The 23,636-nt window shown below is 40.0% G+C and overlaps 1 protein-coding gene across 10 annotated transcripts in view; it reads left to right on the forward strand.

Moving 5' to 3' along the window:
• The window catches only part of MBNL2 (muscleblind like splicing regulator 2), a 161,888-nt gene that overhangs the window by 96,769 nt on the left and 41,483 nt on the right, over positions 1 to 23,636 (forward strand). For all 10 annotated transcript variants that reach the window (XM_038569890.1, XM_038569886.1, XM_038569893.1 and 7 more), the window contains exons 3-5: positions 9,785 to 9,949; positions 20,412 to 20,612; positions 23,373 to 23,636. In XM_038569890.1, coding sequence (XP_038425818.1) covers positions 9,785 to 9,949; positions 20,412 to 20,612; positions 23,373 to 23,636 — 630 coding nt within the window. The remainder of the gene's footprint in view (positions 1 to 9,784; positions 9,950 to 20,411; positions 20,613 to 23,372) is intronic.

Consider the following 23,636-nt stretch of genomic DNA (forward strand, 5'->3'; position numbering starts at 1 on the left):
AGCAGTGCTTTAAGGAATAAGGCAGTTCTCACAAGGAAGGAACAAACAAAACAAAAAAAGCAACCTACTGAATGGGAGAAGACGTTTGCAAATGATCTATCCAATAAGGGGTTACTATCCAAAACATATAAAGAACTTATACAATTTAGCACCAAAAATAATAACAATAATGATCCAATTTAAGAAATGGGCAGACGACCTGAATAGATATTTTTTCAATAGAAGACCTACAGATGGCCAACAGACACATGAAAAGATACTCAAGATCAATCATCATCAGGGAAGTGCAAATTAAAACCACAATGAGACATCACCTCACACCTGTCAGAATGGCTAAAATCAAAAGCACAAGAAACAACAGGTATTGGTTAGGATGTGGAGAAAAGGAATCCTCTTACACTGTTGGTGGGAATGCAAATTGGTGCCGCCACTGTGGAAAACAGTATAGAGGTTCCTAAAAAAACTAAAAATAGAATTACCATATGATCCAATAATTCTACTACTGGGTTTTTATCCAAAGCAAACAAAAACACAAATTTAAAAAGATATATGCACCTCTATGTTTGCTGCAGCATTATTTACAGTAGCCAAGATGTGGAAACAACTGAAGTGTCCATTGATAGATGAATAGCTAAAGATGTGGTATAGATATACAATGGAATATTCCTCAGCCATAAAAAAGAATGAAATCTTGCCTATCCCTGGTCCAATCTAGGCATGGACCTAGAGGGTATAATGCCAAGTAAAATAAGTCAGTCAGAGAAAGACAGATAGAATACAATTTCACTGATATGTGGAATTCAAGAAACATAACAAAGAGAGAAAGAAAAAAGGAGACAAACAAAAAAAACAGATTCTTAAATACAGAGAACAAATGTGGTTGCCAGTGCCAGGTGAAGGGGATGAAGAGTACACTTAACATGATGAGCACTGAGTATATATAGAATTGTTGAATCACTGTGTTGTACACTTGAAACTAATATAACACTGTATGTTAATTATCCTTCAATTTAAAAATTAAAAACCAAAAATTAAAAAAAAAAAGAAAAGAAAAGAAACAAGGAATGGGGCAGGTGCATTGGCATTTTGGTCCTGAGTCCCAAATCTATTCACAAAGCACTGGTGATGGCTCTAAGTTTCCCCCAGCCCTCTGTGGATAACAGATGGAGACCCAGAAGCATTTGAAGCACTATCTAAGGAAGGTAAAAACATTATCCATGGGGGAGGGCTCTGGACATCACCCTATACTCCAGGTGTAGCAGCAGAATGACACATAATGCCGGTTCCGGGGTTTTCTGGAAAGAAAAAGCAAACTAAACTACAGTTCCCACTATCACTTGAGCCAGTCATTCTCATCCACTCAATGTGATTGAGACTTCCTCCTCTCCCACCTCCCCGAACTCATAGCTGTGCAGTCGTTGGCGGTGGGTAAAATTGGAGGTGTTGGTAACTGCCTATCAGCATTTGTGATTTTTTTCCTAGTTTCCCCATCTGGCCACTTCTCCAGTCTTCCTAAGATCTTCCCACACGTTTCCTCCATACCATGGGAGTGAGGGATAAAGGAACACTCTCCAGAAAAGAGAAAATCAGATCGTAAATATGCCCTTTTTAATCTGCCTTTAATAAGTACAGTATTTTTATGCTTTTTACCCAAAGAGTATTACATACATAGACTATAAAAGATAAGCTATAATATAAATTGAGCTAAATTACTAATAAAGAGAAAGTGCTTATTTTAAATTCATACATCGTATTGATGATCCGGGCAACTGTTATTTTGATGGAAGTTCTGGTTATCATTTTCTTGTAGCAATTCCCCGAATTCAGTTTCCTCTAATTCCAAAGTCCTTCTGTGGTTGTATTTTATTTGCTCTATTATGTAGTTGGAACTAATAATACAAGGAGCTCATGTGGTTCAATTAGTTTATTTAAATTCAAAAGAAGCTTAAAAGCCTAATCTGTCACTTGCCTTAGAGTACAGCTATATTAGCTGCATAGTTAATGTTATAAATTAGGCCCTGATGTGAATAACCATTTTATTCCCCTACACTTTTACTTGCCCATATCCTTCCGGAAATGTGCTGCAGGAGGAAGAGAAGGCTCAGGCCAAATGTTAAACGCAGGCTTTTGCCACCTGACTTAGACCCATTAAAATGATAGACCAGTACAAATCTGCTCACCTGGTCAAATCAAGGCTTTTATTCCTTACCCCCCACCCAACTTGGAAAAAACTTGAGAGTTCCTGAAACCATAGGCTGTGACTCTGCCAGCCAGTTCAGTCCCTTAGAAATGTCTGCTGGATGACTTGGATGTCATGAGGACCAAAATGGTGGTCTGTTTGATTGAATTTCTCACTTTCAAGCTGTGTACGCTGTAGGTACTTAATAAATCCTCCTAGACTTAATCAATTTTGACTTAATTCACCATTCTGCCGGCATGCCTCATGCCTGGTCTGTCACGTAGACTTCTCAACTATTCTCCCAACATGCCGAGGCTGTTGCCAAGTAAGTCCCAAATGTCTCTCTGTACTGTAACTATTGGTATGTGGAGCTTTCCCCTTTTACTAGATTAGGAACATTCAAGAGGAAAAGGATGTGGAATAGATGATGTGTAGCACATTACTATGTTTTCCGAGCACCTTTTGCTGCCTCTTGAGCTGTCACAACCACAGAGGGAGCTGAGATAGGGGAATATGATTGCCCCCATTTGACAGATGAGAAAATTGAGATAAGGACCATTATAATGATTTGTAAAAGTTCGTATAAGTATTTGGGGATGAAGCCACAACTAGAATTCCAGGATTTTCCCATTGTGTAATGCCTGTTTGCTTTAAATTCTGGATGAGTCATGCCATGTTAATCAGCCCTGGCAAGTTTCGGCAGGAGAAATATCAAAGTGAAAGAGATCTGAGGCTCTTCTGAAGAGAGGAATGGCCAGTGTTGGTGCTGATCGTGAGATCAAGAGTAACAGAGGGTTAAAGAGCTTCCTACCTCCTGGAAGCACAGGGATAGACACTGAACTAGGATTAGAGAGGTAGTTTTTAATACCACTTATTTTTCTCTATCATGTAGCAAAGACATTGGTTAGTAGTAGTAATGATGAGGATGCTAAGAGTAAAAATACCAAAATCCTACAGAAGGCTTACAGTGTGCCAGAAACTGTTCCAACACTTCATGTGCATGAGCTCTTCATCTTTACCAGGAGTCTAGAGGTAGGAACTATTGTGGTTCCCATGTTCCAGATGTGGCAACCAGACGCCACCAGGCCCCATGGCAAGAACAGCAAAGCTGGAATTGGAGCCAAAGTCCTAGTTCAAACTGCTTCTCCAAGAGAGGTTCCAAGACAGAACAGGTCTCAGGAATGTATGTCTGGGACGAGAATCGATCCTCACATCAGGATTTCGTTAAGCTGGTCTCACACACATGGAATGCAGAGGAATCTGAGAGCCTCTTCCATGGCCCACTTTGGGGTGCAAGGCAGATTCCTGGACTCAAGCATTCCCTGCAGGCCACTTTCAGAGCACATATATCTGCTCTCCATCACCAGAGTCGGCACCTGCCCTGCCGCAGCTTGGCCTGCTCGCTCCAAAACACTATCACATCCTAAGAGCAGCGAGTGGCCAAGACCCAACTGGAACAGGCAGAGTTCAGGAGGTCAGACAGTCACCCTGAACCTCAACTGGAAATATTCTCCTCCAGAAGGACCTTTGTAGAGTCTGTTGATCAATGAGTCAGCCCCCACCAAGACACAATTCAAATTATCCCGAAGTGATACATACAGCAGGGGCCTATTAACTGTTCGAGTTGTACATCCTATAAAATCCATAGCTTTTCCCATGGAAAACAAATGGAATGTATTCCTTTAGCTATTCCTGTGGGCAAGAACTCCTATTGTTAATCCCTTTAACAATCCCCCAATTAATCTGTTTTCTTTTCAGCTTCCATATTTTAATTGACTTTTTCAATTAGGAGCATACTAGAAAAAGATTCTAAAAATTGCTTGTTTTAAAATAAGCATTTAGAAAATCTCATTTTCCAGTTATGCTTTCTTCCCCTCACACCGACCTGATTCTGAAATCTTTTCTTAGCCAGGACTGGCTGCATTTATCCGATCCCACGCCATGTAATGCAAGGCCGTGTAATTCTGATAGCTCCAATCTGTTGTTCGGCCAACTACAGATTACAGTGTAGCATCTTTCCACATTCTGGTGAGAATCAGCATGGGTGCTCTGTATTCAAATCTTCCATGGTCACTTTAATAAACTTGATTTGGGACTCCTGGGTGGCTCAATGGTTAAGCATCTGCTTTTGGCTCAGGTCCTGGGATCGAGTCCTGCATTGGGCTCCCTGCTCATCGGGAAGCCTGCTTTTCCCTTGCCTCTGTGTCTCTCATGAATAAATAAATAAAATCTTAAAAGATAATAATAAAATAAACTCAATTCGTCTTGAAATGCTCACTTCTAACCATCTTCCCTAATCTAAATATTCCTGAGATAGAGATTATTTTTGAAGGTAGAATAAACTGCAGAAATTCTATTAGACTCCATAAGAATTCTGCATTTGTTTTTAAATAAGTAGTCTCCACATAATGCAAACTATCATAAAAGTAGAGAAAGTAATAAATAGAAGTAGCATAAAGCCTAGTAATCAGGGTGCAGTTTTGCATGTAATTAGTGTAAGACTAGGCTCTGCTCCTGCTGAAAAATGCTATGGCAATAGGTTCAAACCCTATTTGGCTCCAGTCTGCTACCTGTTTCCTGTCTTCTCGCACCTGCTCCGACCCACACCCCCTTCCATCCTCCAGCCTTGGGAAACTTGATAAGCTTGTCGCCGGATGGTACAATCACCTAGCACATTCTCCTCTCACATTCTCTTCCTCTCATTCTCACTTTGTATTCTCTCCCCTACACACACACACACACACACACACACACACACACTTGGGCACCAATCGCTCTCTGCCTTGCCACGTTCCTTCTTATCCTTTAGGTCCCAGTTTAAATGTCACTTCTTCAGCTCCCATCCCTGACCCACCAGTTTCAATTTTGACCATCTTCCACCACTCTCTCTCAGCATTCTACTCAGAACACATATCACAATTTATAATTATACATTTGTTTACTTCTTTTTTTAGATTCAAATTCATTTCGTTAACATGTAATGTATTATTGGTTTCAGAGGTAGAGTTCAGTGATTCGTCAGTTTGTATAACACCCAGTGCTCATTATATCACATGCCCTCCTTCATGCCCATCACCCAGTTATCCCATCCTCCACCTTCCCTCCCCTCCAGTGACCCTCAGTTTGTTTCCTATGATTAAGAGTCTCTTACGGTTTGTCTCCCACTCTGATTTCAGTCTCATTTTATTTTTTCTTCTCTTATACATTTATCTGTGTCATTATTTGGTTAACACACATCTTTAGCACTAGACTGCAGGCTTTCAGGAAGGTAGGCAGCATGTCTTCTGTTTGCTTGGCTTTGGCTAAATAGCTCTTGTCACAATGCCTGGCACATACCTAGTGAGAGCTCAGTAAATGTTGAATGAGTGAGCGAATGAGTACTAGCCTGGAAGTACACCGAGAACTATGGGGAATGTGATCCAGACAACTGGTTGCTTCTATACCACCACAGAGGCGGGCAGAGCACCTGAATGTCTCAGGAGCTTTGATCCCCACACTGCCTGTTCAGATGGGCCCATCTGCCTGCCTTTGCCTGGGCTCCAGTGTTTGATTTCCATAAGACTCTCCACATGGACTTCGCCAATGGCGCCCTCCCATCTCTATCCCACAGAAACTGTGCCGTCCCCTTCTCTAGAGCCTGGACCCTACTTTTCTAACTTCCCCAGACACAGGGTTCAACCAAGAACTAAGAGAGGGAGAGTTGAAATAAAACAAAATCAATCCTAGAGGCCACAGGAAGACTTTTCTGAGACATTTTTATCTTTATTTCTTGAACTAAAATCGGGAAACACTACTTTTGATGCTGCTCTTGTGTTTTACAATGATATACAAAGATGCTTTACATTTGTGCACGCTGCCCTCTCCCATTCGGTTATGACAACTTGCTATGATAATCAGCAGTTTTGTGCAATGATGCATATCCTGACAAATCTTACGCCTTAACAAAACTTCCTTACAAATTGTTTACTGTGTCAAATAGCTTGTTATATTTTGACAGTTGCTTTTCCTTTAGGATTTTAGAATCCTGTAGGATCCTTTACTAAAATTCGGCCTAGATTTTCCCAGTTCTTGAATTAGTATTCAAGACACATCCATGGTGCAACACACTTCACAATATTAATACTAGATTGAACTACAGTGCAGGGCTGTGCACTTATTTTTTATTTTATTTTTTTTTTAAGATTTTATTTATTTGAGAGAGAGAAGGCAAGGCAGCAAGAGCATGAGTGTGGAGGGGCAAAGGGAGAGGAAGAAGCAGGCTCCCTACAGGGAGCCTGATGTGGGCCTCAATCCCAGGACCCCGGGATCATGACCTGAGCCACCCAGGCGCGCCAGGGCTTTTTCTTTAAATGTGAGTACTTGCAGAAATACCCCAGAGAACTGAAAATAATTTTAAATATACAATACTTGAATAAGTATAATTAAGTAGCTTTCATCATGTTTTGAAACAAAACTGTTTTATGGAAGAACCAAGAAGACAGTCAGAATACAACTAAATTTGTGATCTGTACTTCCTGTAAACAAAATGTCATATACAAATATTTTCTCCTTCTTTGGTAATATTAACAACATTGCTCAATGCTGACTATATACCAGGCATATGTACCTCTAAAGCTTATGCATACATTAATTCATTGACTACTACAACAGCCCTTAGAGGAAAACACAATTGTTTTTATTGTACAGATTAAAAAAAAACAAAACCTGATGCACGAGAAATGCAAGTAGTTTGCTCACAGTTACACAGATAGGAAAGAGCAGAACTAAATTATGTGCCCAGGAGTCTGCCTCCAGAGCCTGTGAACGTAAACATTTCTCTGTCCTCCTACAAAAGGATAGATGCAGGCAAATAATCTTTTTCCATTTCCAAACTCTCATGTGTTTTACTATATTTTAAACTGTATTATGCATCCTTATTATTATGAAATATAAGTGCACCCATTTTATTTTATCAAGGATGACACTAGATTTTTATCTTTTCTAGATTTTAGCTATTGCTAATTAATAGCTTCATGTAGTGATGTCATTGAGTCAGGTAGACATGAATTTAGAATCCAGCTCTTCCACCTACAAATTATATGACCTCGGAAAAATTCCTTAATATTTCTGAGCCCATTTGCTATTTTATAAGATAGGGACCATTATAGCTGTTGTAAGGGGAAAATGAGATAACCATGTATAGATTGTCTCCAACATGGGTGATCAATAATATGCCTTAGTCTGAGTGTGTAAGTAAGAACACTGGGAAATTGCATTAATTCCCATGAAAAAAGAAGGTTCCATCAATAAATTAGTAATTCAGTGCTGTAAATCATGTTCTCTTGGCTGAAAATAGTTTATACAGTTCCTTAAGTGTCCCTGTTGTATCAAGAGATCATAGCATTTACAAGAAAACCATATTTTTCTAGCCTAATCGAAATTTGTACATGTAGCTACAAAGGATTACATTAGAAGACTAGTGAATCAAAGGGACAGTTATATGAATGAGCAAAATTGAAGAGCCAAACTGGTAGAAATGTGGACATTTCACAAAGTCAATCACCATTTTATGGTATTCTCCTTTCCCAAATGCCCTCATTAGGACCAGTCATATGTTTGTGCACACAGGCCTATAAGGTATCTTGTTTCCTTGAGCCTTTCTGGGTGTCAGCCTCCAGGTGAAGTGACTGTGCCTTGAGTGTGGATTGACGTTGTCAGAGAGAAGTCTGGGGTGCATATCTTCTGTACAAGAAATATCATTCTGTTTAATCCTCTCCTACCCCTGCTGATGGGCAGTAGCTATGTGTTGTATCCCATGAACCACCTCCCATCCTGGATGATAAGAGTGTATTTGGGCACTTGGCATACAGGCAGCACTCTAGAGACTGATCACACACCTGTGTTGTGGGAGCTAGCCCAGTGCAAATCCTTCGTGGAGATTCAATTTTTGCAAAGTCAGCAATTGTCAAGGGGGGACATCACAAAACAAAGAGCAAAAGAAAGTCAGGATAAAAACTATCCCCCCAAAATTGTGGAGAAAAGTAGATGGAGAGAGAAAAAGATGGATTCCTGGGTCTCTTTGATTTAGATTATTTTTCACTGTAGATCCAGTTTACCTGTGTCTTTATGAGAGACCTTGCAATAGTTGACCTGGGATGGCTGTTTCACACATAGGAAGCTGCATGATGCATTCACAATATGAGCTTGAGACTAAGGAGACATACTGCCATATAACTATTGTTACAGAATTTCATTAGCAGAAATGGTACCAATTCCTTCTGATGTCCTCGGTACCTGCCCATGTCCTACCTATGGAGGGTGACACAATCTCTAATGCTAATAGTAGAGCCTCAGGACAGCATCAGTTTATGAGCCCACACCACCAGAACTAAGCCTGCCACTGACATCTGCCCTTCTCCACGGTGGTGGGGGAAGGTTCACACGGGATAGGGAGCCTACACTGCCAAAAGTGCAGCTGAAATTAGCAGGAAACGGAGTGAGAACTCCAGATGTTTAGAATTAGGATGACTATAAACAAATTTGTTTCCCCAGATCCACCAAGCTTGGCATTTAAAATTATTTTTATAACTGGTAAACAAACCCATATTCTCTTTTCTTGGTTGCAAATAGACTAATTCTTTAGGGAATGATAATACTCACACTGGTTAGCACAGTTTGCTCTTCTTTCTCCAGAAACTGCATAATTCACACATCAACATGTTTCTCTCGACTGGTAATTCTGAAAACTTGGGAATTCAGTATGAAAGCTACATATGCAATTACTCTTCAAGGCTGGTTTTATGCACACCTGTCACCTAATTTTTTTTTTTTTTTTGCTGTGCCAACTTTAACGTCAACATGTTACATTAGCCATAAACACTCTTAACTGTGTCATATTGTGGCATTAAATTTGATACTACTGTCATAGGAGTGGGGCAGGGACATGGGGTAACAGCTTTTGGGCACCAAAATAATTAGCTGCAGGTAATTATCTGAGTATATGCCTGGAATTTTTCACTAATGCTTCTATTACTAAGAAATACCCACTCCTATGTGACCATTGCCTCTTCTTCAGTGATTTGAATTAGGGATATCTTCAGCCAATCCAGAACATGGATCTCAAGAAGTTCTTATTACTCTCCCCACTAGCACAAATTAGCACAAATTTGGCACCTAATTATTTATATTTGGTCATCACTCCAGCACACACAAACCCCCATAGGGCAACTTCAAGAACTGCTTTTGGTAAGTCCCAACAAATATGCTCCTCTGGTTGCCTTCTATACTGCCGAGGAGAGGGGTCTCCCTTTACTCCTAGCACTCACATTTCTTTAGAGTCTGTTGTCAGAGTTGGAATCCATCAGAAAAAACAACAGCAAAAGAATCTCAGGACACTTATCTGCTGAACAGGTTTGAGCAAGGGTGATAATCATCTGATGCCTGATTCATTCTGTGTATGTCCCAAGTCTGTTGTATGTTCCAACGTGAGCACCTGTGTGCACGTGCACAGGCACACTCACACGCAGGGGATCCTTGCCTTTGTATACATGAAGCAGTTGTGAAATGGTTGATAATAGATGAAAGCTACTCTTAACAGCCCTAAAAATCAAAACATTCATTTTACAGGGCCGTTGTTCAAGAGAGAACTGCAAGTATCTTCATCCTCCAACACATTTAAAAACTCAACTAGAAATTAATGGGAGGAACAATTTGATCCAGCAAAAAACTGCTGCAGCGATGCTTGCCCAGCAGATGCAATTTATGTTTCCAGGAACCCCACTTCATCCAGTGGTGAGTACATCACATCTAATGATGGGCTTGATGATTCAAGTGTTGGTACAGGCAGTGCCACTTTGACCTAAAATGGCCTCCCTCGACTCTTGTCTCTGGTCACAATGAAAGCAAATAGCATTGTAAGCTAAATGGATGCTGAAAATTGGGTTTTTGAAATTATTTAAATGGATAAAATGTGTTGGGGGAAACAGTAGGCAAAGAATTTCTAAGCGGTGTCTGGGAAATCTGTGTCCTTCCAACTCTTGCTCACCAGTAAACTCCACATTGGGACCATCTCAGAATGGAAAGTGTTCTCCATTTTCGTCTAGAGCATGAAGTGATGATCTATGTAAAGGAGAGACTTCGATGCCGAATATGTTGTTGGCAACCTAGCAGATTGACTATTTCGTTCAATGGCATCGTTTTAAGGATGAGCAAAGGGAGAAACCGGAGAAGTTAAATGACTTACTCAATGTCATGTAGCTCATAAGCAGTGGGGTGGGCACTGGGACTCAGACATTCTGAGTGAGAAGCTTTCTGCAGTCTACTCCTCCAAGAACCCCGCGGGCACCCCCCGGAGAAGGCTGCCTTAGCCACCAGGCCACCAAAGGGTGTTTCAGCTGTGACCAGGACCACAAGATCAAATGCCCAAGGGAGTTCCATCTTCGAATATATATTGTGTAATATTTTCTCTTTGATTTCAGTGTTTGAAAGTACTTCCTTAAAGGTCTGGAAATTGTTTTAGGAATGAGGCCCTGGGGGAAAGGAGTGCATTTGGCTTCAGTGGGTTTTCATTTACATTTGTGAATTATTTGTTAAAAACAAGCTAATTAAAAAAAACACACACACACAAAGCCAGTAAAGTGAGCGAAATTTGCTTTTATAAAGAAGTACATACACAAAAGACTATTGTTTAAAAATTAGTCTTTATTGTGTGAAAAGTCTATGTTATTGAAAAGTGCTGAATTAAAAAGGATAGCTACCCTAGAGACGTACTTTCTTAAGTGTGTGATGAGATGGAGAGGGTGGGAACGGTCCTGGAAGACCGAGTGAATCAGGGAAGATTGTTAGCAGCTCTGCTTGTCTCCAGGTTTCTGCTCAGGAATGGTGACACAAAGTAGCCAGGACCCAGCTCTGCCCAGGGAGGGGGAAAAAGTGCCAGGTGCTGGGGACTTCAACATAAATGAAATACAGTCTTTTGGAATTAGACAGTCATGAGACAGGCAAAACAAGATTAAGGCACAGGGAATTATGGTTTTGAATGCGGCAGGAAATACTGCTTGGAGAAGGTCCCAAATAAGTATATCTCAAAGAGTGAGTATATCTCAAAGGATGAGTATATCCCAAAGGATGTGAATCAGGCTGAGCCTCAATATAAGGACAGCATAGACAGAGTTATGAGTACATTTAACATCAAATATAGGCATTTAAGTGGATCTGTTTAGAACCGGATACATGTATAATTTATGGCTCTCTATTGATATACACATATAAATTATTTTATTAAATTACCTAAAGCTAAAATAATTTAGTTATCCACATTAAATAGTGTCTGTAGGAATGAATTTAGAACCACCAAGGTCAACATAGTAGCACTGCATTCTGTGTCTGTGTCATTCATTTTAATCATTCATTTTTTATTTATTTAGAATTTATAAAGATTGACCGTGGCACCTAAAAATGGCAAATGTTAATAAGAAAATTCCATTCCTGTTGTTAAATAAGTTGAATTTCTTTTTGAAAGTTATGTTTATGTATTGTCTCAAATATTAATTAGAAGTTAATAACCATGATTTGCCTGTGGAAAAAGGAATATTACATTTAAATATTTCAATAAAAGTTTTTAAGTACTAATAAGTCCCTGAATAAAAAGTGTGATAAACTTAAAAATCACGAACTCTACAAACAAATAACTTCAGTCTCAGGAATGAATTGGTGGCCTAGTATAGCATAACAGGCCAAATAATGGTCCTGAAAGGTACAGGGAACATGTAAATGTCACCTTATGAGAAATCCAGGTCTTTGCAGATACGATGAAATGGGGTATCCTGAGATGGGGCAGTCCCCCTGGATTAAATGCAAGCACAAGCAGCCTTATGAGAGAGAAGCAGAGGGAGAGTTGACACATATGGAAGAGGGGAATGGCAGTGTACCCACAAATGCAGAAATAGGTGGTGAGGCCACGAACTAGAGAATGCCAGCAGCCACCAGAAGACAGAAGAGACAATGAATAGATTCTTCCCTGGAGCCTCCAGAGGGAACAAAAAATGCCAGTACCTTGATTGGGGCCCAGTGAAACTGACTTCAGACTTTTGGCCTTCAGAGCAATGAAAGAGTAAGTTTGTGTTGTTTTAAGTTGCCAAATCTGAGAATTTGTCAGACCAGCCACAAGAAACTAATATGTGCAGGAATTACGTAAGACAAATAGACTGATAAGCACAAGTAGCAAGTATCACTCCATTTTTAGGTTCCCTTCTAAGCTAACCTTCTCTAGAAACTATGGATATTTTTTCCACTCCCTCCTAGCTTCCTTCCACCCTGAAGCTAGTCCCTTGATGATCTCACCAGTGACCACCATATTGCTAAAGCACTAGTCTCTTTTGCTTTCGATGTGTTTGTATGAACTCTTAGCCATATCCAATCCATATAATCAACCTCTCCTTTGTGGAATGCTCCTTCCTCTCTAATCTGTCTTCCTCCTCGGGAAAGGGCTGGAGATGTTGCCCATTGTGTTCCTCTACTATATGTTGAAGCTGCTGTCCATGGAGCTTCCCAGCATGGGACATTTCTAGTATTGACCCTCTCCTTCATGATCTCATCCATTCCCATGGCTTTAAATCACCTGTAAGCTGAGAACTCCCAAATCTATGTTTCCAGTACTTTCTTCTGAGCCCTAAGTTCGAATATCTAACTTCCGACTGGACTCATCTTTAAATTTCTCACAGGAACTTGATGTGTTCAAGCCTGAATGGTCCCATTTCAGTAAATGCAACCAGTAGTTTCAAAACCAAAATTAAGCAGATTCTCTCACATCCAGTTCATCAGCACGTCATATCTGCTTTCCAGTCTGTTTCTTTCTCTACCTCCCCAGACCCTCATCTGAGCCTCCATCAGTCTTTTATTCAAAATACCTTAGAAGCATGTCCTTTCTAATCTGTCAATTTCCACTCTTGCCTTATCCCAGTGTATTCTGCATACAGCAACCAGAGGAATATTTGTAACCCACGAATGCATCATATCACTCTCTTACTTAAAACCCATTAGTACTCACCCATTACATTAGAGACAAAGCCTAAACATGTAACCATGACTATGATCTAGAATGTTGTCTGTGGTCTGGTCCCCATCAGCTCACCAAATCATCATGGGCTACTCTTTCTGTATTCGCTGAAACCATACAGAACTTTCAGTTCTGTGAACACACAAAGCTCTTGCTTGCCTCATGGCCTTGGCCCTTGCTGGAAGTATCCTGCTGCTCTTCACATGTTAACTTCCTCTTATCCAGAAGGACTCCAAATCCATCCCCTGTGACCCACCACCAATCTCCATCACTACCAGTGAGGCCTTTTCATTTCTGCTTATCCATAAAAATACATAAAAATAAATTGTAATTTTATTTGTTTGTTCTTTCCATTTGGGTTTAAGTTCAATAAATGTGCACACAGAGTCCTGGTATACTGTCTGGACCAAAAAATACTTACTGAGTGAATAAAAACTCAAATTCACTATATTTTAAAAGTCTCCTTCAGTTTTTCCTCCTGGAAGTTTTTCTTTTCCCAATTCCTAACAGGATATAACAGTAATTCTTCTTTTCTTTCCTTCCTTGCCCACTGCATGCTTCCTCTCTCAACACACAACCTTCATATCTATACTCAAGATAAAGAAATCGGTGGTTAGAACTAATAAATGAGTTTAGTAATATTGCAGAATACAAAAATCAAGACACAGAAATCTGTCATCTTTTTATACACTAATAATGAATTATGAGAAAGAAAAATAAAAAAATCCCATTTATAACTGCATCAAAAAGAATAAAATACCTAGGAATAAATTTAACCAAGGAGGTAAAAGATCTATACACTGAAAATTATAGGATATTGATGAAAAAATTGAAGAAGACAGAAATAAGTGGAAAGATATTCCATGCTCATGGATTGGAAGAATAAATATTGTAAAAACAGCCATGCTACCCAACATGATCTGCAGATTCAAAGAATCCCTATCAAAATTCCTCCGGAATTTTTCACAGAACTAGAATAAATAATCCTAAAATTTGTGTAGAACCACAAAAGACCCTGAATAGCCAATGAAATCTTGAGAAAGAACAAAGCTGAAGGCATCATGCTGTCTGATTTCAAACTATAGTACAAAGTTTGTAGTAATCAAAACTGTACAGTATTGGCATAAAAACAGACACATAGATCAATATAACAGAACAGAGAGTCCAGAAACAAACTCATTCATATATAGTCAATTAATTTACAATAAAAGAGCCAAGAATATCCCATGGGAAAAGTCTCTTCAATAAATAGTACAGGGAAAACTGGACAACTACAGGCAAAAGAAGGAAACTGGACCATTCTCTTTGCCATGGACAAAAATTAACTCAAAATGATTAAAGACTTGAGTGGAAGATCTGAACCCATTAAATTCCTTTCCTAAAAGAGAACATAGGTGGTGACATCAATCTTGGCAATGATTTTTGGGATTTGATAACAAAAGCAAAGGCGACAAAAGCAAAAATCAACAAGTGGGATTGCTTCAAACAAGCTTCTGCTCAGCAAAAGAAACCATTGGCAAAATGAAAAGGCAACCTATGGAATAGGAGAAAATATTTGCAAATCAAATATCTGATAAGGGGTTAATCCGAAATACATTAAGAACTCATACAACAGAATAGCAAAAAATGGGGAGAAGATCTGAATAGACATTTTTCCAAAGAGGACATATAGATGGCCAACAAGAATGAGAAAACCTGCTCAACAGCACTCATCTTCAGGAAAATGAAAATAAAGATCACTAGAAGATATCACTTCACATTGGGGCACCTGGGTGGCTCAATTGAGTTAAACATCGGGTCTTGGTTTTAGCTCAGGTCATGATGTCAGGGCCATGATGTCAGGGTCTTGAGATTGAGCCCCATATTGGACTGTGTGGTCAGTAGGGAGTCTGCTTAACGATCCTCTCCCTTTGCCCCTCCCCCCACTCATGCACGTGAGCATGCACTCATACACACACACGCACATACTCTCTCAAATAAATAAATCTTGAAAAAAAATATAGCACCTCACATTTGTTAGAATGGTGTTATCAAAAAGACAAAAGATGGGCATCCCCCATGGGTCAGCGGTTTAGCACTGCCTTCAGCCCAGGGCCTGATCCTGGAGACCCGGGATCGAGTCCTGCATCGGGCTCCCTGCATGGAGCCTGCTTCTCCTTCTGCCTGTGTCTCTGCCTCTCTCTCTCTCTCTCTCTGTGTGTCTCTCATGAATAAATAAATAGAATCTTAAAAAAAAAAAAGACAAGAGATAACAAGCGTGACCAGGATATGGAGAAAAGGAAATCCATTGCATTGGGAATGTACATTGGTACAGCCACTGTGGAAAACAATGTGGAGGTTTCTCAAAAAATTAAAAATAGAACTACCATATGACCCATCACTTCCACTTCTTGATATTTATCCAAAGAAAATGAAACACTAACTTGAAAAGATACCTGCAACCCTTTGCAGCATTATTTACAATAGCCAAGATATGGAAACTACCCAAGTGTCTGTCTATGGAGGAATGGTTAAAGAAGATGTGGTATACATACAATGAAATATTTTTCAGCCATTAAAAAGAGTGAAATCTTGCCATTTTCACCAATGTGAATGGACCACAGAGGCATCATATTATGTTAAGTGAAGTAAGTCAGACAAAAAAATTTAGTATATGATCTCACTTATATAGAGAATCTAAAAAACAAAAACCAAGCTCATAGATACAGATAGAAAGATTGGTCGTTGCCAGAGGCAGGGGAAGGGAGTTGGCAAAACAAATAAAGGGGTCATAAGATACAATCTTCCAGTTATTCAAAAAAAAAAAAAAAGTAATTCATGGGATGGTAATACTCAGCATGGGTACTACAGTTAAGAATATAGTATTGCAGAGTTGAAAGTTGCTAAGACAGTAAATCTTAATGTTCTTATCATTAGAAGGCTAATTCTGTACTTGCAGGTGGTGATAGATGTTAGCGACTTACGGTGGTTGGTGATCATTTCACAATATATACAAATACTGATCATTACATCGTACATCTGAAACTAATATAACGTTGCATGACAGTTGGGCATCAACTAGAAAAAAAGAGAGAGAATGAAGTGTGTGTGTGTTTGTTGGGGGGTAGCCTTGAGTTGGATAGAGATTTAAGAGCCTATGCAACCCAGTCCTCAGGGACAACGTCTTGCATTGAGCATTCTGCCTTCCAGAGATGCTTCTGGAAGTAAAGAGAGGGGGCTTAGGGGATGCCATGTTTTAAGCCTTTCAGTTTGAGTGCCAAATACCTACCCTTTGAAGTCAAAGCTTTCTAAATGTATGAACTCTCATGCTCCTGGTTTAAAAAGTCAACAAGACTAAATTTTAGGACCATAAAATACCTCAGGCCACTTAATCATTACTGTTCAGCACTGATCCTTCCTTGCTGCTACAAAATATCAAAGAACGCCTACTGAATCTGCGTACGTGCGTGTGTGTATGTGTGTGTTTATGAGGAAGAGAGAGACAGAGACAGAGACAGAGCCAGAGAGGTCTAGGTCTTTGGACCTAGATTTACGGGTATCACGCACTGAGAAAGAACCCTGACGTACGAGAAGCTGAAGAGAGAAACACAGGAACGTGTAACCAAGTACAGAGATTAGAAATAGCAAGGCCAGCATTTCGGAAGCTGTTTTCATCCAGGAAACGCTGTGGCTCTGGTCCTCTGGCCTCCCGGGCTGCAGCTAGTTCTGAGAGATGACAAGGACCCAGTGGATCCCATCGCAGACAGCCTGGCAGGAGCCCTGGTGCAGAAACCATGCGGCCGACTCTCCATGCGGCCTGCTGAGCCAGGACCAGAATCACTCAGAGGGCTGCTCTTTTCTCGTAGCTGCGGCTGAGAACTGAATTCAGGACATGGTGTCGGTCTGGACTCCACCTGGGGAGTTTAACTTGAATCCGGAATCTGAGACCTACTTTTCAAGGGGCAGCCGCACTCAGCGCTCCACACCACTGTTGGGAGCAGCCTTGCACCTGCCATCTGGGGAAGGCCCTGGCTGATGGTGGGACACAGCATCCCGCCAGTGCTCTGGCTTCACGCTCAAAGACGTCAGGGCAGCTGGAGGTTTTGTCTCTCTTCTGTTTTAAGAAATTACCAAAAATATCTAGGGAGTACAGAGGAATGGAAATAGCCCCAGACTGGGAGTCAGGAGTCCTGGGTGCTTTGCCCTGACTCTGTCTCAGCAGCACTGACCTTGCGTAATCCATTTGGTCTCTACTCTAAATTGCTTTCTCCTGTAAGTTCTCACAGCCACCCTTGCCCTTCATGGATATTGAGAAGGGTACAGAAGACAATGCATATGAGAATGGTTTGAACACAGTGAACCCTTCGGAGGCGTAAGGTATTACTGTCAACAGTAATAATAATAGAGTGCCCATCTCTGAAGATGACCGTAACTGTGCTGTTAACTTATCACCTTCAGTAAAAAACATCTGTATTAAAAAAAAGAGAGAAAGTATCTAATTGAATCTATCTTCATAAGACCCATAAACTTTTAACTTCAGCTACACATGAAAGTATGCATTTTCCCAGCTCGTATTTCAAAAAGGAGAAGCTAAAAAGGAAAGGAAAGCATTTACTATCATTTAATAAAAGTTTATATTTCTACTATTACATTACTATGCTGATTATATTCCTGTTATAGAATCAGTGGGCCATTTGGAGGAAAAACTTGACTAATGCTCACTTTTATGCTACCAATGATAGGTGCTATTTGCTGAGTTCTGACCATGGGAAGTGAGGTAGAAGTAACACCTGGTTTGGCCCAACTCTTTCAGCCAGAGAGGTTAACTTATCACTGCCTAGGCTAAAAGTTAACCAGCAGAGCTCTGGATTTGAATTCAGATCGCTCTCAGTCTAAAATCTGTGGTCTTATTTTTAAATAATACTCTCTCCGAGCCGTGTTAGGGTTATCGTTAGTAAAACAAACTGCAACATTCATTTTAGATCATTAAATTAGATGAACAAGTAACTTTCATTTTGGAAAGCACGATCTTCCTAATTGTAATAGATTTGTTGATATGTGAAAAGGTTTCAGGAAATGAGTTTTGAGGTTCTGACATCCCATTGATGGTCAAGGTACAAGCTGTATTTATGTCACCACACTGACCCTGGCTTCAAATGATCCACAGGAGGGAGGGTTGGGAATATCCTGCTACAGGAAGTCAAAACTGGGGGTGTGGGGGAGGGTTCTTTTCTCTCAATGTTTACTTTGATAATTGGTCTCTGGGTTAAATTACACATTTAGTACAAAGAAGCTTTAATACTTATTTTCACTCTTCATCTATGACAGTGGTCCCCAAACTGGGCCACACATCAAATCATGTAGTAAATTTTTTTCAGTGCAAATTTCAAGGCCCTTATTTAGACCTGTTGAGTCTGGCCATATCTCTATTTAAGAAATTCCCCACAGGCATTTCTGATATAGCTAGGTTTTTGAATCACTATTGTGATTTATGACCTTTTGGGGTTGATTTTTTTTTAATTTGACATTATATAGTCATACCATTTAAATCACTTGGCTTTTGTTCAATAGCACTAACTTATAAAAGCTATAGTTCCTGAAAACTACACCTTTCTGTAATTATGGCTCAAATGGGTTGAAAATGGAAAACATACACGTATAAAATTTTGGAGAAGAAAAATCCTAATTTTCATCTATTTCCCATGTTGAGACCTCATGTTGCAACTCTGTCCCAAAGTGAATTTTATGTCTGAGCCATAAAGATCTAAGATCCTCTCGTGGGAGGGCTACAGCAGCACTCGCAGACCATTAGAATCACCTCTTGCAGCCCCCAGCGATTTCAGTAAAGACTTCCAGACTCTCTGAGCACTCCCAGCACAGACTATCAATATTTCACTGTTTTCTAACATGAGCGTTCATAAGAGATGTTTTTCCGTTATTGCTGTCAACAAAAAATTTGTTTAATAAACATAGATTGTTATTTATCCCATATGTTCAACAACTCATTCAGAGCCATAAATAGAAAACAAGAATGTTACTCACAATGTATAAATAGAGCAATAGTGTGATATGGCCAATAGCATGGTTCGGTATTAGAAAATTGCATTGACGTGTGATGGCAAATATCTGCAACCTGCCCTAAAAAATAAAGAAATTAAAAATCACCTAATAACTTAAAAAATAGACCAACCAACAAAAACTGTTTGGATACAGTTCAGTGTAAAATTTATTCTAAGAAAAATCTTTAGCATCTTAAATTTATTTATTTATTTTTGCATCTTAAATTTTTAACGTTGGTCCTAGAAAAGTGAGGCAGAGTTTATTATTCTCTTATATTCTTTCCTGAGAGGCATATTTTTAGGTGAGGTTTTTAAAAATAATCATCCCATCAAGCCCCTTGTACATTTCTTCTTATCCACGGACAAGGAGTGTAGCAATAGAGAAGTTTAAGTAAGGTACAGTATGCCGTTATCACTGCTGCATTGATTTTGACCTAGAAAACCAAAGCAACTTTTAGTGACCAGTTGAAAAATTGGCCAATTGAAAAGTTTATGCTCTTCCATCTAACCTCTTAGGAAGGGGTTGGATCTAGACATGGTTGTGCTGGACATGAAATAGCAGGTCTCTATGAACATTGCCTATGAACATGGGCACATGCATGCTCATAACAGACTATGAGAATGGAACATGCTGGGGAGTCTGAGCAAATATAGGCCCAAATAATCCCTGCTTTCTGAGAACATACAAACTCGATCAACTGGAAAATCAGACGCTTTTCAAGATTTTTCTTTATTCATCTCCTTTTTGAGATCCATGGAGGAGAAATCCAAGATGATGAGTCAGTATTCCATAGGTTTTACTCTCTTACTAACATTCAGTGTTTGGAATGATGAGCAATTACATTGACAATTATTATCTTCTTTTCTTGAGAACACCTTCATCGAAATAAAAGTCTCACCTGCTTGCTGTAATCAGGTTTCTATGACATTCTCACATGGTTTTGGGTATGGGTTTAGGAAGAGATGATCTATATGGATTTCATTTTTATTAAGCAAAACAAAACAGGGAAATTTAATGAACTTTCACAGATAGTGATTTATGCAACTGACACAAAGAATCTTATCAATGATGAGTGGGTTTTGCTCAAATGACACTTGCTGGTGATTTTTTTAAAGTTTTATTCTAAAGAAATCTTTGTCCTGTGTTGTTTTCCCTTAACAGCCCACTTTTCCTGTAGGTCCCGCCATAGGGACAAATACGGCGATTAGCTTTGCTCCTTACTTAGCACCTGTCACCCCTGGAGTTGGGTTAGTCCCAACGGAAATTCTACCCACCACACCTGTTCTTGTTCCCGGAAGTCCACCCGTCACTGTCCCGGGCTCAACTGCAACTCAGAAACTTCTCAGGACTGACAAACTGGAGGTACTTCAATTATATTTGTGGTTTGAGATGCATTTGCGGTAGAAGTGTAATTATTTGTAAGTGAGCACTTGTAAGATATTAATTCAGTCTTGCAAAACAGCCATGCACACACACGCACACACACATACACTTCACCTAAAAGCCATGCATTTGTAATTCTATGGTTTCAATTTAAGGCAAAGTATAAAGGAAATTAGTCTGTAGGAAAAAAATTAGCTTAGTACAAACAAAATTCACCCGGGGGAATGTGTGTTCAGGGGCAAAATATTTAACAACCAGTAGAACTACGAATCAGTCATGGCTCCTGAAGTCCTTCCACTGTGCTCGGCGTTAACCTTTGATGGATCTTGGAAAGGTCTGAGAATGAACAAGTGAGAAGTCCAGCAGTCAGGGCAATGGGGGACACTTCGGGACAGGGGTAGGAGTTAAGTAGAACTGACTATTGACCACTTGGTAGGATTATATTTCAATATTTTAAGAACTAGAATGGTTATGTTGGTATGTTCCAGAATATCAGCCCTGATAGTATTGTTGACAAACAGGGGAACTGGAAGCTGGGCAAATTATTTATCAGTGACCATATTTTATTTAACTTAAGTTCAAGTGTTCTATAAAAGTCAAGAAAACACACTCATATATTTACAGAACATAATTCATAAGTCATGAGTCAAGCCAACCCTGACGGGGTAACGTTTCTCTTTAATCAGAATTAAAGGATTTATCTTAACTACTATATCCTGTGATATTTAATAGAGCATTTTATACAGGTGTGTAAAGATTCTGATAGCTTTTTCAATGATCTCCTTTAATTCCATTACCCATTAAAGTTGTTAGGTGATGTATGTATGGTCAGGATGTACACTGTGCTTTATGTTGGATCATTGGAGAATATCCTTTCAATGTGCATTTGTTTAAATATTTACCCAATAAAAAATTTATAAAAATGTTTACCTGATAAATATTGAAGGCAATAAAATGTTGCTACCTAATATCAGCTTCAATCTGGAGTATATGGATCCCAAAATGAGACGACTATAGAATCTAACAGTTAAAGCCTAACAGCCTGCCCATGTGAATGTAGAACAGACCTTTTCTGGTCAGGGGAAAGTGTTTGGGGCTCCACCTGCTGGACCCGTGGAGCTTTAGTGTTCAGTTTTTGAGTGTCTGGTTTAGAAAACAAATTAAATCAAGCTGAGTTGGGAACAAATCGTCCTCCCCAACAGGACTAGTAGATATTGAAAAATAATTTACAGAGACTTCAGCAGGGCAGCTTCCAGTTCATTTCAAACCAGGAATGAAGTCGGCAGCACACAGAGACCCTTGGTAAATGCTTGATGGCTGGTCTGCACCTCTGATGTAGTCTCAGACCAGAGGATTCCATTTAGAGAGGAAGGCTTACTCAGAATTGATGGGAACGTCTGAGTAATTTTTATTTTGTACATTTTACAAACTAAAGATGGAATACTGGCTTATATCCAAAAACAGGAGGAAACAACGAGCAATTTTGTGACTTATCTGTTTATCCTTCAAACAAACCCTCTTGGCCACTGGTCAGTGAAACTATTTTGCAAGCTCCTTTGGCTTTCACAAGCCTTGACTGTCACTTCAGTGACCGTTCATAGAACATCACTGATGGTTGGGATGCCCAGCACCACTTAAATATATTGACTTTGGAATTAGAGCTTCAAAGGAAAATAACTTACAATTTTACTAGTAATTCTGCCCTGCTAATGATATAAGTATTATATCTATATATTATTCATGTCATCTTATGTTATTGATATTCAGGGCAGAATTAAGAATACTCTTTAAATTTTCTTTATATAGTAAACTTTTGATCCACCAGAATTCTTAGAGGATGGAGCATTCTAGTTACTCCAGACCTAAGGATAACTGAGGACTAAAAAAGCAACGGCAACACATCGGCACTTCAAACTCTATTTCCACTTCCCTCCACTTATTTCTATCTCTTCCCATATTTCTCTCCTTTTTATCTTTCTGTCTGTGCTGTCATAAGTAATAATATAGTGACCCGAAATGCAAGTTCCAATGCCTTAGATGTAGTAGTTCTGACTTAACATACTAAGCATAAGTTATCTTTGTGGAGTGAGGGGTCCTAGGGGAAAACAGGAGTGTTCAGATTCACCCCACCCACTTCCCATCCTCCAACGAGGAGGAACAAGTTTATTTCCCCCAATTCTTTCTGGAGTTGTACAGCTTGGCCCTGGGGGCTTGAACTGTGATGATACCATCCCTCCGTGCAAAACAAACGAACAAACAAACAAAAACAAAACTTAGGGCATCCCAGAGTTGTCAGGGGAGGAGACAATCTGGATTTGCATTTAGGTGTCCAAATTATATACTCGCATATAGGTTCATATACACATAGATCGTGTCCTCATTGTTGTATCTGAAACAGATACAGAGATATGCACACCAGCCACAGATAAAGGGAGGCTTTGTTGATTTTCATGTCGGCTCGACTGCAGACTTTGACTTAGTCTTCTCAACACAGAGTCTCACTCCAGAAAAGAGGGCGCAGCAAAACTCACATTAGCCTGCCAGGGATTCTGGTTGAGTTCTGGACAATATCACATCTTTATGGAAAGGGCCCAAAAGCCACCACGACAAGGAAGGAAAAGCACTTACTCCTTTCTGTGCTTTTGTGTTAGCATAAAAGGCTGCGCCTGCGGAGGCAGCTGCAGGCGCCCATCAGGCTTTCTCGTGCATCGTCCGCTCTTCTTCTCCCCCGTGTCCTAGGTATGCAGGGAGTTCCAGCGAGGAAACTGTGCCCGGGGGGAGACCGACTGCCGCTTTGCACACCCCGCAGACAGCACCATGATCGACACAAACGACAACACCGTAACCGTTTGTATGGATTACATAAAGGGGCGTTGCATGAGGGAGAAATGCAAATATTTTCACCCTCCTGCACACTTGCAGGCCAAAATCAAAGCTGCGCAGCACCAAGCCAACCAAGCGGCGGTGGCCGCCCAGGCAGCCGCGGCCGCGGCCACAGTCATG

The sequence above is a fragment of the Canis lupus genome, chromosome 22, assembly GCF_011100685.1.
Source record: "Canis lupus familiaris isolate Mischka breed German Shepherd chromosome 22, alternate assembly UU_Cfam_GSD_1.0, whole genome shotgun sequence".
Taxonomy (NCBI): domain Eukaryota; kingdom Metazoa; phylum Chordata; class Mammalia; order Carnivora; family Canidae; genus Canis; species Canis lupus.